Source organism: Prionailurus viverrinus, chromosome C1, assembly GCF_022837055.1.
Source record: "Prionailurus viverrinus isolate Anna chromosome C1, UM_Priviv_1.0, whole genome shotgun sequence".
NCBI classification, from domain to species: Eukaryota; Metazoa; Chordata; class Mammalia; order Carnivora; family Felidae; genus Prionailurus; species Prionailurus viverrinus.
In genome coordinates, this window is record NC_062568.1 from 5,841,893 (window position 1) to 5,854,506 (window position 12,614).

At 42.3% G+C, this 12,614-nt stretch overlaps 1 protein-coding gene across 2 annotated transcripts in view; it reads right to left on the minus strand.

The window, feature by feature from the left end:
• Positions 1–1,825: 1,825 nt before the first annotated feature.
• Positions 1,826–12,614, minus strand: part of DAW1 (dynein assembly factor with WD repeats 1) — a 47,487-nt gene continuing 36,698 nt past the window's right edge. For both annotated transcript variants that reach the window (XM_047871499.1, XM_047871500.1), the window contains exons 10-13: positions 12,068–12,182; positions 4,916–4,992; positions 2,520–2,682; positions 1,826–2,144 (exon numbers count right to left, since the gene is read on the minus strand). In XM_047871499.1, the coding sequence (XP_047727455.1) occupies positions 2,110–2,144; positions 2,520–2,682; positions 4,916–4,992; positions 12,068–12,182 (390 nt within the window). In that variant the 3' untranslated portion in view covers positions 1,826–2,109. The remainder of the gene's footprint in view (positions 2,145–2,519; positions 2,683–4,915; positions 4,993–12,067; positions 12,183–12,614) is intronic.

A 12,614-nucleotide genomic window follows, 5' to 3' on the forward strand; every position in this document is an offset into this window, starting at 1 on the left:
ATTCTCAGCCCATACCTTCCCACGGATACATCTGATACTCTTCTCCCATAAGTGTTCATTTAAGCACGGAGTATAATGGACGAGATGTCTTTGGTAGATTATCTAACTTGAGTGTGACTCACCTTCCTCATTTTCAGATCAGGACCGTCACCTGCTCAGAAACGGTTGGCTGGAGAGTTTCAGGGATGATGTGTGAGGTGGGTGGGCAGTGTCTGGCGGGCGACACCCTCAGCCACACTGACCACTCTTGTTATTATTAAGAAAATGACTCCATGAGACTCTCATGTGTTCTCCTGCTCCGGATTCAAGCATCAGTGGTTCTACCTTGTGCTTTATCTTTTAACAGCAACTTTTAATGTGCATTAAGGCACGTTTACATAGAAAAACCTTTTTAAAAAATAGCTTTCAGTATTTCAGCAGTAATCAGGTTGGTGTTGGATGAATTTTCCTGGTATCCCAGTTGCTTTCCATCCAGATTTTTTAACTCATTCATCTGAATGTCTATCCTGTTTAACATTTTTTTTAAGAAAAACCGGCCCATATATTTTACATCCACTATGAACTCGATTCATATTTTCTATTAAGTGATATCCATTTTGCCTTCCTTATATGCGGCCTTAATTTTATCAGTGTAGATTGGCAACTTCTTTTCTGGGGGGAGGAGGCATAGATACACTTTTGAATATGAGGGAAGATTAAGTTTCCATTCCAATTTTGCCTCTCCTTCCTAGCTGCACAAAGTAAAATCACAAAATAAGTAATAAAACTTCTAGTCAATTTCCAAACATACATGTCCTCCTCAAAACGTGGGAATGCAAACTGGTGCAGCCACGATGCAGGATGAACTTTCCTCAAAAAATTAAAAATAGAACCATATGATTCAGTAGTTCCACTTCTGGGTATTTCCTGAAGCAAATGAAAACACTAACTGGAAAAGATCTATGCACCCCCATGTTCCCTGCAACATTACTTACAATAACCAAGATATGGAAACAACCTCAGCGTCCATCGCTGGATGAATAGACTAAAAAACGTGGTCTATAAATACAATGGTATAGTACTCAGCCATAGAAAAGAAGGAAGTCTTGTCATTTGCAACAATATAGATGGACCTTGAGGGCATTTCGCTAAGTGAAATAAGTCAGACAGAGCAAGACAAATATCATGTGATCTCACTCTATGTGGGACCTTAAAAGAAAAACAAAACAGAAAACAAACGAACAAACAAACAAAAAAACCACTGAGCTCATAGACACAGAGAACAGATTGGTGGTTTATGCCTTTATACCAATGCAGGGCATTGGGGAGCGGGCAAAATTGGTAAAGGCTGTCAAAAGGTACAAACTTCCAGTTAAAAATAAATAACCCCTGAACGTGTAATATACAACATGGTGACAAGTCAGTAATACTGTATTGTACATTTGAAAGTTCCTAAGACAGGGACACCTGGGTGGCTCAGTCAGTTAAGCGTCCAACTTCAACTCAGGTCATGATCTCGCGGTCTGTGAGTTCAAGCCCCACGTCGGTCTCCGGGCTGACAGCTCAGAGCCTGGGGCCTGCTTCGGATTCTGTGTCTCCCTCTCTCTCTGCCCCTCCCCCACTCATTTTCTGTCTCTCTCGCTCTCTCAAAAATAAATAAACATTAAAAAAAATTTTTTTTAAGTTGCTAAGACAGTAGATCTTAAAAGTTCTCATCACAAGAGACACATACATCATACATGTAGATGGCTAATTCACTCACAACTGCTTCCAAAACCTTTATTCAACAGATTTTATAAGAGCTTTCAAAGGAGAATCTGAGACACACTGTGAAATCACTCTGATTTCCTTTATCACTATCATGATGCTACTAAAAATAAAAACAAAGATGCAATCACCAGTAACATTGGCCACACATTGTGGCCTGTCCTACCATTTCCATCAAATACTATGAAGACGTGATATAAGTTTATTAGTTTTAACGGTCATATCTGCGAAGCTAACGACAGCATATAGTTGACGTGTGGAAAAAGAGAAGATGTGAAACATGAAAATAGCTTGCTTGACAACTGTGAAGCTCTACCTTCACCTCCATCGCTAGCAAATCCGCTCATCAGCCGCTCTCTTCCGTCAACGCCATATCCTACAGGTATTATCCTTGCTACCTAACGAAACAAATTGCACAAAGTTATTTTTCCTTTATTTTATTCACTAACTCTCTCTTTTCACAAATTAATATCTTCTGGGTCGTTGACAATCATCAATACACTCAGTGTGTCCAGCCGTGGAGCCTTTGAGCAGCTCGGGCATTTGGGGAGCGAAAAAAAAATTTTTTTAATGATTCCTGTCAGTCACAAATTGGGCAAGACTGTGTCCTACTCACAGGAGCGAAATTCACAGCATCTCAGAATTGGCCAAGACGAGAATGGAGCCACCCCAGGCATCCCCTCTGCTTATCCTCCCTGCCCTCCCCTCAAACGATGCCATCAAATGGAAAAACAGTGAACTTGAACACCCAGATGTGTTTCTCTTTCCCGTACCTGTAATGATTATGTTGCCTTTATAGTTGAAAGCACATGAAAAGATCTCATCAGTGTGCCCCTCAAGAACCTGGAGGCACTGACCAGTCTGAGCATCCCAGATTCTCGCTGTTTTATCAGTGCTGCCCGTTAGAAGACGATTCCCTTGGGGGTTGAAAGAAATCTACAAGACAGAAAGGAAAAAGGATCACAGGTTTGTGTAATATGATTCCCGACATATTTTTCACCAGCAAAAAGAGGACATTACTAAGCACCTGTCATCTTCCTAGCCTGGCATTTATTCTTACATAGAATAGTTCCTTCCTGATGGGAAAAAATATTGCAGGGATTAATACATGATTATTATGAATACATAATAATTCTTCTAGACAGAAGAAATTAACTGGCTACACCCCCCACCACCACCACCACACACAACAACTCTAAGGATAAAGACCGAAGCTCTCTTCTAATTTGAGTATTCCCCACCTAGCCTCTTTCCAAAGTCTTTCCAGGCAAACCAAGAGAGCCCTGGTGTGGATGAGGACACAAGTCAGGCTCCTTCAAATCCAACCCCCCATGTCATCCCCGTAACCCAACTTTCTGTAAGCAAAAGCATACAGATCCTCCCTCAACCTGGCCACAGAATGAGTGAATGTCGTGCCTACAGGCAGGGACTTTCTCTCTATTGCCACTCAAAACAAAGCACATTGCATAAACCTGTGCTTAGTGCCTCCTACGTGCCAAGTGTTGTCAAACGTATCTGAGCAGCTGTCAAAGGAAATGGTCAGTTCACTATTCCTTTGGGCACCATGCTTCTAAGCCTCTCTAAATCATCATAATGCAATGATTTGGGTCACATCCTCTAGGACTAAAAATCTGATGAGGGAAAGGCTCAAGGCCATGGCTTTTTTTTTTTTTTTGTCCTTATGTCCCCAGTACAACGCCTAGCACAGTGGAAGCTATCGAAAAGCATTTGCTGAGGGGTGCCTGGGTGGCTCAGTTGGTTAAGCATTGGACTCTTGATTACAGTTCAGGTCATGATCTCACTGTTTGTAAGTTTGAGCCCACATGGGGCTACATGCTGACAATGTGGAGCCTACTTGGGATTCTCTCTCTCTCTCTCTCTCTCTCTCTCTCTCTCTCTCTCTCTCTTCCCCTGTCTCTGTTCCTCCCCCATTTGTGCTCTCTCTCTTTCTAAAATGCAATAATACAGAGTTTGAGAACTCTTCATTTTCACACATACACAAAAACATGTGCACTTGTTGAGTAGGACACATCATGCATGTCATTAGACCAGCCACTCAGAAACACAGTCTGGGCTCTCTTCCCAGGCTGTCTCCCACATCCACACTTCCCTCTCTCCCTCCCTGCCCATCCCAGCCTATGGAGAAGATGTGCTCTGCGTGGCCTTAGAGACCAACCCTGAAAGACAGGAGCTCCTGAGCTCCGGGCCACCAGCAGCAGGTATGGGGGGAGGGGGGCGTGGGTTGGTGGGGAGCACCACAGGGACAGTTCCAGGGTCTAGGGGCAGCCTTCCAGGACCTGAAGCCATCAAAATTATACTTTAAAAGGAAGGAGCAAATCTGATCTCAGGTACAAGACCAAAGAACTGGGCTGAACTGGGTGGGAGTGGAGGGTCTCCATGTCCAGATCTTTCCAAAATTGTCACAGGACATGGCTAAACTTCAGATCACTGATTGGAAGTCTCTGCTCTGTGAATCACGTATGGGTGAAGCTTATACAAAATCCTAAGCTACAGTTCTGAAGTTTCAAAATAGGTCATTTTAGACTCTACTAAGTATTGGGGCACCTGGGTGGCTCAGTCAGTTAAGTATCTGACTTTGGCTCAGGTCACGATCTCGCAGTCTATGGGTTCGAGCCCTGCGTCGGGCTCTCTGCTGACAGCTCAGAGCCTGGAGCCTGCTTCAGATTCTGTGTCTCCCTCTCTCTCTGCCCCTCCCCACCACACGCTCTGTCTCTCTCGCTCAAAAATAAAGAAACATTTAAAAAAATTTAAACTGTGAAGTATTAAATATTTCCCGGACACACTTTCTCAATTGCATTGAATTCACAGCACACTTGATACTTGCTGAACAGCATGTTATTCTGCATAATATACATTTGTGTGTCAGCCAAGACCGAGAAAAGTACTTCACAAGTTTCTTAAATGGCTTTAATAAGTATCTTCCGCTAACTCGATCTTTTGCTGATGGCTGAGAAAAAATACTATCTTAAACTGTCTTAAAGATTTTAGGAATCATTTATTACGCTGAGTTTGAGGTCACACTTAAAAATATCGTTTTTATGATTTCTAGAAAGAGTAGGATAATTGGGCAAACCCTAGTGCCAACAGACCACTATGCATTCGATTCTTTTTAACTAAAGAAACTGCTCCAGATGAGAATGCAACTCACCTTTGAAATTTCACCTTCGTGGCCTTCCAATCTGGCAATGCATTTCCTTGTGGCTGCACTGAAAACCCTTGCCGTTCCTTTTTGAAAGAGTGGAGATACATATGAATTCATGTGCGATACAGAACTTTGAACCATGTGCTTTGAATTATGTAAATATCTATCGTTCTGACATACAGGCTCTGTGTGTTTGTCTCCCTTCCTGCGGCGAGGGCCACCACCTGAAACTGACCGTGCAAGCTGGTGCCACCGCGGGAGAAGAGGGGGAAGAGGGTGCGTCTATAGCCCTGAGCTTACTAGAAGAAACAATGGGTTCCAAGGTCGAAAAGGCGGGGAAGGAATCCAGAAAGAAGATCTTAAAGAGAAAGGGGAGAATCAAAACAAGTTTTGAGAAGCTGGGGATGAAATAAGCCACCAGACCAGCACCACACACCAAAAAGCGTGTAAGGGCACAGAAGGTTCAGGAGGCCTTCTTGAAAAGGAACGACAGCCACTACTTGCTGGGCAAAGAATAGGCATTAGGGATGCCTTTCTACAGAAAGAGCTAGTAGAATGGTTTGTTCCCAGATGTTCTCCAGTGCCCAGAAGTGCCAAGCTCCCAGTAGACACCCATTAAGTGGATACAGGATAGGTGGGTGGATGGATGGGTGGGTGGAAGGAAGGAAGGAAGGAAGAAAGGAAGGAAGGGGGGAGGGAGGAGGGAGAGGTATATACATTTCTTTAGAATTAAGGAGTGGAGGAGTTAAACAAGTGTAGAAGGAGAAAAACAGAAGTAGTAAAATTATCAGAAAAAAGTTAAAATTTATCTAGCCAGGTGAAGGCTGCTCTCTTACTGCAATTATAACTTTACACAGAGGCAAAATTAGTGCAATTAAAACATTAGATAGAGGGGCGCCTGGGTGGCTCAGTCGGTTACGTGGCCGACTTCGGCTCAGGTCACGATCTCGCGGTCCGTGAGTTCGAGCCCCGCGTCGGGCTCTGGGCTGACAGCTCGGAGCCTGGAGCCTGTTTCCGATTCTGTGTCTCCCTCTCTCTCTGCCCCTCCCCCGTTCATGCTCTGTCTCTCTCTGTCTCAAAAATAAATAAACGTTTAAAAAAATAAAAAAAAAAACATTAGATAGAGGCAAAATTAGCAAAGATAACGAATTTTGGTTACTTAATTTTCATTCAGAGAAGAACAAAGTATCTTAGTAAATTTTGTACTTGCCCTTCTGACAGTGTCAACTTCAGGAAGGTGTAGATGAAAAGTGCTATTGTACAATCAATATGACTAAAAATATAAAACTTGCTACTTGGACATTCCAAAAATCTTCAAGTGACCAACGTGTTTTAAGAATGTGTTAATACGACAAAAGTGAATATTCTACATGGAGTCATTCTTGAAATTTCTCAGAAGCATTTTAAACCCAGGCAAGACAGAAATAATATAGTCTGAAACTATGATTTTAAAAAGACAGAAATATGAACAGGACACCACAAAATAATTCAGTCTTGAGAACGATTCCAATGAGGAAGAAAAAGGTGATATATACACACAGATGTAGCTGTGTAACTAACCCAGGTAACTAACCCAGTTGAATGGATCCAATTTTAAGAAGGGGGTGTGGGGCAAGAACCAGAGATTAAGTAAACAAGATTTCCTAAGCATCAAGACTTCTTAGAAGGTACACGATGGGAAGAGAGGCTCACAAGACACGCCAAAAGAGAAGAAGAAGATTTTTTTTTTTTTTGAAGCAACGTCTTGTTGAACAGGGAAAGAATAGAATCACTGCTAGGAGGGCTTAACAGATGGTAGAGAAAACAAAAGGAGAAGAATTGAACGTGCAGTTCATTCTTACCCATCCCTCAGCATCCTGATCTCCAGACCTGGCTTCTTTCTGCTCCCCTAGTGCTGACAAAGTCCTAACATGCTTCCTAATCTGCCATTCTCTATAATTTAACATTCTTTATAATCTAACATTCTCTATGTCCTCACATTCTATGTAAAACATATGTATGGTATTCTTCCTTGTCTCTCCCTCCACAGTACAGCTCCATGAGGGGAGGGATTCCTCTCTCTTCCACTCATTGATCTATCCCATGCTCCTGAAATGATTCCTGGCACAAAGTAGGTACCCTCTCTACTTGTGTCAAATGGATTTTTTTGTATAAGTTAGAATGATATTTAAAATGAAAAGGGTAGATTAATTACAGTCAAGGGATGATTTTTAAAAAGCCAAGCTCTGTGATAAGATGAAAAAGTAAGTGGTTACTTTGAAAAAGTAGAACTCTCAAATTCAGGGTGTTTATAATTCCAGAGCATAGAAAGAACTTTATGTATGATCAAAGGATCACCTTTGAAAAGTCCTAGTGAGTAAGAGAATAAGCATGCAAATGTAATTTTTAAAAAGGAGACACAGGTGGAATAAAGACTGTGTAATTAAAATGAATCACTGGCAAAACCCTACAAGTCATTATAACACAAAAGATACGCAACTGCTTAACAGTATGTTAGCCACAAGGAGCAAATGCAGGAAAACTAAAAACAAATCACGCCCCCCCCCAAAAAGCCTTCCATCTTTGCTAGAATTCCTGAAATGGCTGTTAAGAAGTTTACATGGACATGATGTACAGTCCCCTGGAGTCACGAAGGAATTGGACATGATAAAACATCATATGTGAATATCAAAGAGATGCCTTAGACACAGTGGAGGCTTATGAGTGTTGACATAGTGATGACACAATCATAGCACAGCATGATACGCATTCATGGGAGCATGACACAGACATAGTGTCCTATGTGGCCATCACAGAGATGAGGCAGACATAGTATAGCACGATGTACGCTTGTCCAAGGAGATTAAAACACACAGCGTAGCAACATATGGGGTCATCAACAGGTGGCAAGATATATTGGAGCATCATACATGGTGGTCATCATGGACATGACACATACTGTCACACTTAGCATCACACTTAGCTGTCTAGGAGATGCTGCAAAATAGCATAGCACTCCCCATGGTTATCAAGGAGATGATATAAACACAGTATAGGATATACAGCATTATACCCTTACGAGGTTGTCAAAGACCTGAATAATGGCAGAGCATTATGTATGTATTGAAACATTCTGGAGTAATCGCACACCATGACACATACTTAAGATATGATCCAGAGTGTGGCATCTCATGTTTTTGTCAAGGATATGATGCAGACATCAAGAAGCGTCATTCACCGTCTTCAGGAGTTTATCCCTGGTATAGCATCATCCATGGCTCTCGGGAGGTGGGGAAGTCACAATGTAGCATCGTATATAGTAGGTTAAAAGATGATACAGACAGAGTGTAGCATGATTAGCAAAGACACGATACAGACATGTCATACTGTGGGATTTGCAAGAAGAGAAGTCTTCAGGCAGAAGACACAAACATGCTGTATGTCACACATGCTGTTATTGGGCCAAACTGCGGTCCCCACAAAACTCATATGTTGAATTTCCAACCCACCGTGCCTCAGAAGTTGACTTACTTGGAGATTGGGTCTTTTTTATTTTATTTCTTTTTAATTTGTAAATGTTTGTTTATTTTTAAGAGAGAGACAGACAAAGTACGAGCCGGGGAGGGGGAGAGAGAGAGGGACACACAGAATCTGAAGCAGGCTCCAGGCTCTGAACTGTCAACACAGAGCCTGACTCGGGGCTCGAACCCACCAACCGCGAGATCATGACCTTAGCCGAAGTCGGACGTTTAACCAACTGAGGCACCCAGGTGCCCCAAGATTGGGTCTTTAAAGAAGAAATGAGATTAACATGAGGTCCTTAGAGTGTGCCCTAACCCAATATAGCCGGTGCCCTTGTAAGAAAAAGAGATTAGGACACAGACACGTGCAAAGGGAAGACCATGTGAAGACACAGGGAGAAAACTGCCATCTGCAGGCCTCAGAAGAAACCAACACTGCCAGCACCTTGATCTTGAACTGTAGCTTCCAGAATTGTGAGAAGAGAAATGTCTGTCTTTTAAGCCACTCAGTCTGTTGTACTCTCTTATGGCAGCCCTGGCAAACGAATACAGTTATCAAAGAGGTAATGCAGTTACAGGATGCCATCACGTGGGCTGGCCACAGACAGTGCAGGGTCGTGCGCGGTGGGCAAGATGACACAGATATCTCACAGCACCATACGTGATTGTCAGGAGATTCCTTATAATAGAGCATCACGCATGACTGTTAAGAAATATGCAAACAGAGTCTATAGCTTCATTCGCTGGCCAAGACATGATGAGACACAGCATGGCTTCGTACGTGGTCGTCAAGGAGATGACCAGAAATGGTGTAGCATCACCCTGGCTGTCAGGGAAATGATGCAAATGTGGTGTGGTGTCATACATTATCAGGGAGAGGACACACAGTGCAGTGTCATATGTGGTCATCAGAGGGACGATATAGACACAATTTGTGTCATATGTGGATATAATAGGCTTGCCACAGACATATTGTAATGTCATAGGTGTTGATCAGGAATACAAGACACATATATTTCAACATCACAAATAATAGAAAAGTAACAGAAATAATGCATCACCATATCCTGTTTTCCAAACGACACAGACATAGTGTGGCGTCATACATGATCATCACGGACATAATACAGAAATAGTTTAGTTGCATGGTGCAGGGTTGTTAAAGGAGTGATGTAGTAATCGTAGAGCATGACACATACTTGTACAGGGGGTTTCACATAATGTAGCATGGTTTTGTAGGATATGGTGCATGTATCATGTAGCATCATGCATGGTCATCAAGGAATCTCTCCTAGTATAGACATTATACATGATTATCAAGAAAATGATATAGCTTTATATGTTGCTAGGAAGAACATGAGACATAGTATAACATCATACATGTGTTTTAGGAGATAACACAGAAACAGCACAGTACCCTACTTGATTGTCATGGAGATGATGTAATTATCAGGGCATGACACACAGTGTAGCATTATATATGGTTGCCAGAGAGATGATGCAATCAGAGTGTACCATCATTAATGGAGGGTAGCGAGCACTTAAGCATCACATAACGTTATTAATTGTTGACACAGATTAACATCATTATACGAGCCTACCATTGAGATGACAGGCACTAGGGCATCACACATAGCACTCAAGGTGACACAAAAGGTATAGCCTGAGGAGCAGATTTCAAAAACGCAATCCAGACATGATGTGGAATCATGTAGTTTTGTAAATGAGGTGAAGCAGACATAGCGGACCTTGAAGACGTGTTTGCCAAGGTGATGAGGTAGAAATATTACAGCGTCGCACATAAATTTCTAGGAAGTGGTGAAGATATGGCAGAGGATCATACATGGTTATAAGTGATTAGATGAAGGTATAGTGTAGTATCATACAAGATTTTAAAGAAAATTACAAGGACTGTAAATTAAAACATAGCGGTCGGGTATATGATATAGACACAAGATAGCATCATATGTGGTCATTAGAGGGATAATGTGGACTTATGTGGCTCCCTTCATGGTCATCAGGTGGATGATATAGACACAGTGTAGCATCACATTTGGTCTCCAGGGAGATGACAGTTCAGCATCATACTTGGCTACCAAGGTGAGGTCTCTCATGGAATAGCATTGCATATGGTTACCCAGGAGATTAGGTAGACTTTGGATAGTACCACACCAGCTTGCCAAGGAGATGAGGCAGATAAGAGTGCAACGTCCAGTGTGGTCTTTAAATGATAACAAAGTCATGGTGTAACTTAAAACGTAATCCTCGGGTCTACGGTGCGGACACAATGTAGCATCGTAGGTGGCTATTAAAAGAATTATGCACACGAGGTGCAGCTGCATACGTGGTCATCAGCTGGATAACACAGGTGTGGGGTAGCATTACCTGCAGTCTTCAGGAAGATGACACAGTGTAGCATCATACTTTATTATCAGAGTGATGACTCAAAGAAGAGCATCACACATGGTTGTGTGATGTCATGAGATGACATAGACTTAGTATAGCGTCACGTATGCTGGCCAAGGAGATGGTGCAGATGTGTCATCGCATGCAGCTGTCAAGGACGTGATGTGGACATAATGACAGGGTTGCCAGCAAATGATGCGGAAGTCATGGAGTCTCTTACATGCTTGTCAGGAATACATAGTTATGAGGGTGACCTGTTGTTTAGTATAATAAATTACCACCCAAGACAGAGTGTATTCATAATGTTGTAATACCGATGCTTGTCAATGAGGGGGGACAGATGTCACATAGCATGATATGCAGCTTTCAGTGACATGTCAAAGACATGGTGTAACATCATATTTATTTGTCAGCAAGGTGAGTTCATGGTAACCATACATGGTTATCAAGGAGAGGATACCTCCTAGGCAGCAATCAAGGAGATGATGGAGTGAAATGGAATATCGTGCATGGTTTTTAAGAAAATGTGAGTATGGTGTGTTATCATTTACGGCCATCAGGAGGGGATGTTGGTATAATGTAGGGTCTTACTTGGTGACCCAGGGCTGGAGTAGACGTACCCTGTAACTTGTGTCCTGGAGGGATGAGATGGACATAATAATATGCACGGTCAACAGGAAGATGACAGAGATGTATTGTAGCATCGTATGTGGTCTTCAATGAGTTGAGGCACGCACAGTTTACCACCAGTCCACGGTTACCAATAAGATGATGCAGATACAGTGTAGACTCATCAATGGTAAGGGAGAAGATGACGTATAGCACAGCATCATGTGTGTTCGTCACAAAAGTGCGCTATACGTAATGGAGCAGCACGTGTGGATACAGGAGATAATACAGACTTATTATAGCTCTGTGGATGGTGGTCAAGTTGATGAGGTCAACACAGTGTAGCATAATGCAGGATTAGGGAGATGATCCAGAATATACCACCATCCATAGTCATCAAGGAGGTGTGAAGACCGAGCATAACACCAGACATGGTTGCCAAGGAGGTGACGCAGATATCGCGACATGGTTACCAAGAATACGATACGGACATAGATACCAACATCACAGAGATGAGGCAGATGTGGTTTGTACCACAGCTGGTCATCAGGTAGATGACCTATAGTGTAGAATTATACATGTTTCTCAAACAAAGCATAAATCCCCCCCCCCCATAAATTAAATGTATGAACCGATGACCTACCATCGGCTGAAGCAGTAGCAATAAGTTTTCCAGTGTAATCAAAACAGCTGTCTAGTATTTCATCGTCATGGCCTGTTAATGTTGCCACATATTTTCCATTTGCAGCGTCCCACAGCTACAAGTAAAAAAAAAAAAAAAAAAAAAAAGACGACTATGATAACTTCCTGTCTGAAGTGCAAAAACAGCAAGTAGTAGTCTTGACGACATGCGAACGGCTGGCTAAATAACTGGGCCAAGATCATGTGTATCATTTTCACATGTTCTGTTAATTCTACCTGGATTCATGACAAGAGACCACAGCCAACCAACTAACAAGGCACACTTTGGACGAGGAGAAGATCAGAGACAGACATTTAGGATGGGTAGTACAAATCTGCCACGATAGTAGGAAAAATCTCAAAGTGCCTGCTTCGCTGACTGGAGAGGAAGTGTCCTCTTTTCATAAGAAGGTCATCAAATGATAAGGAGCTTGATCTAAAACTGTAACGCCAGCACGTGAAAAGTACACTAAGGTTATAGTACATTGGATGTGTAATCAAATAATAAT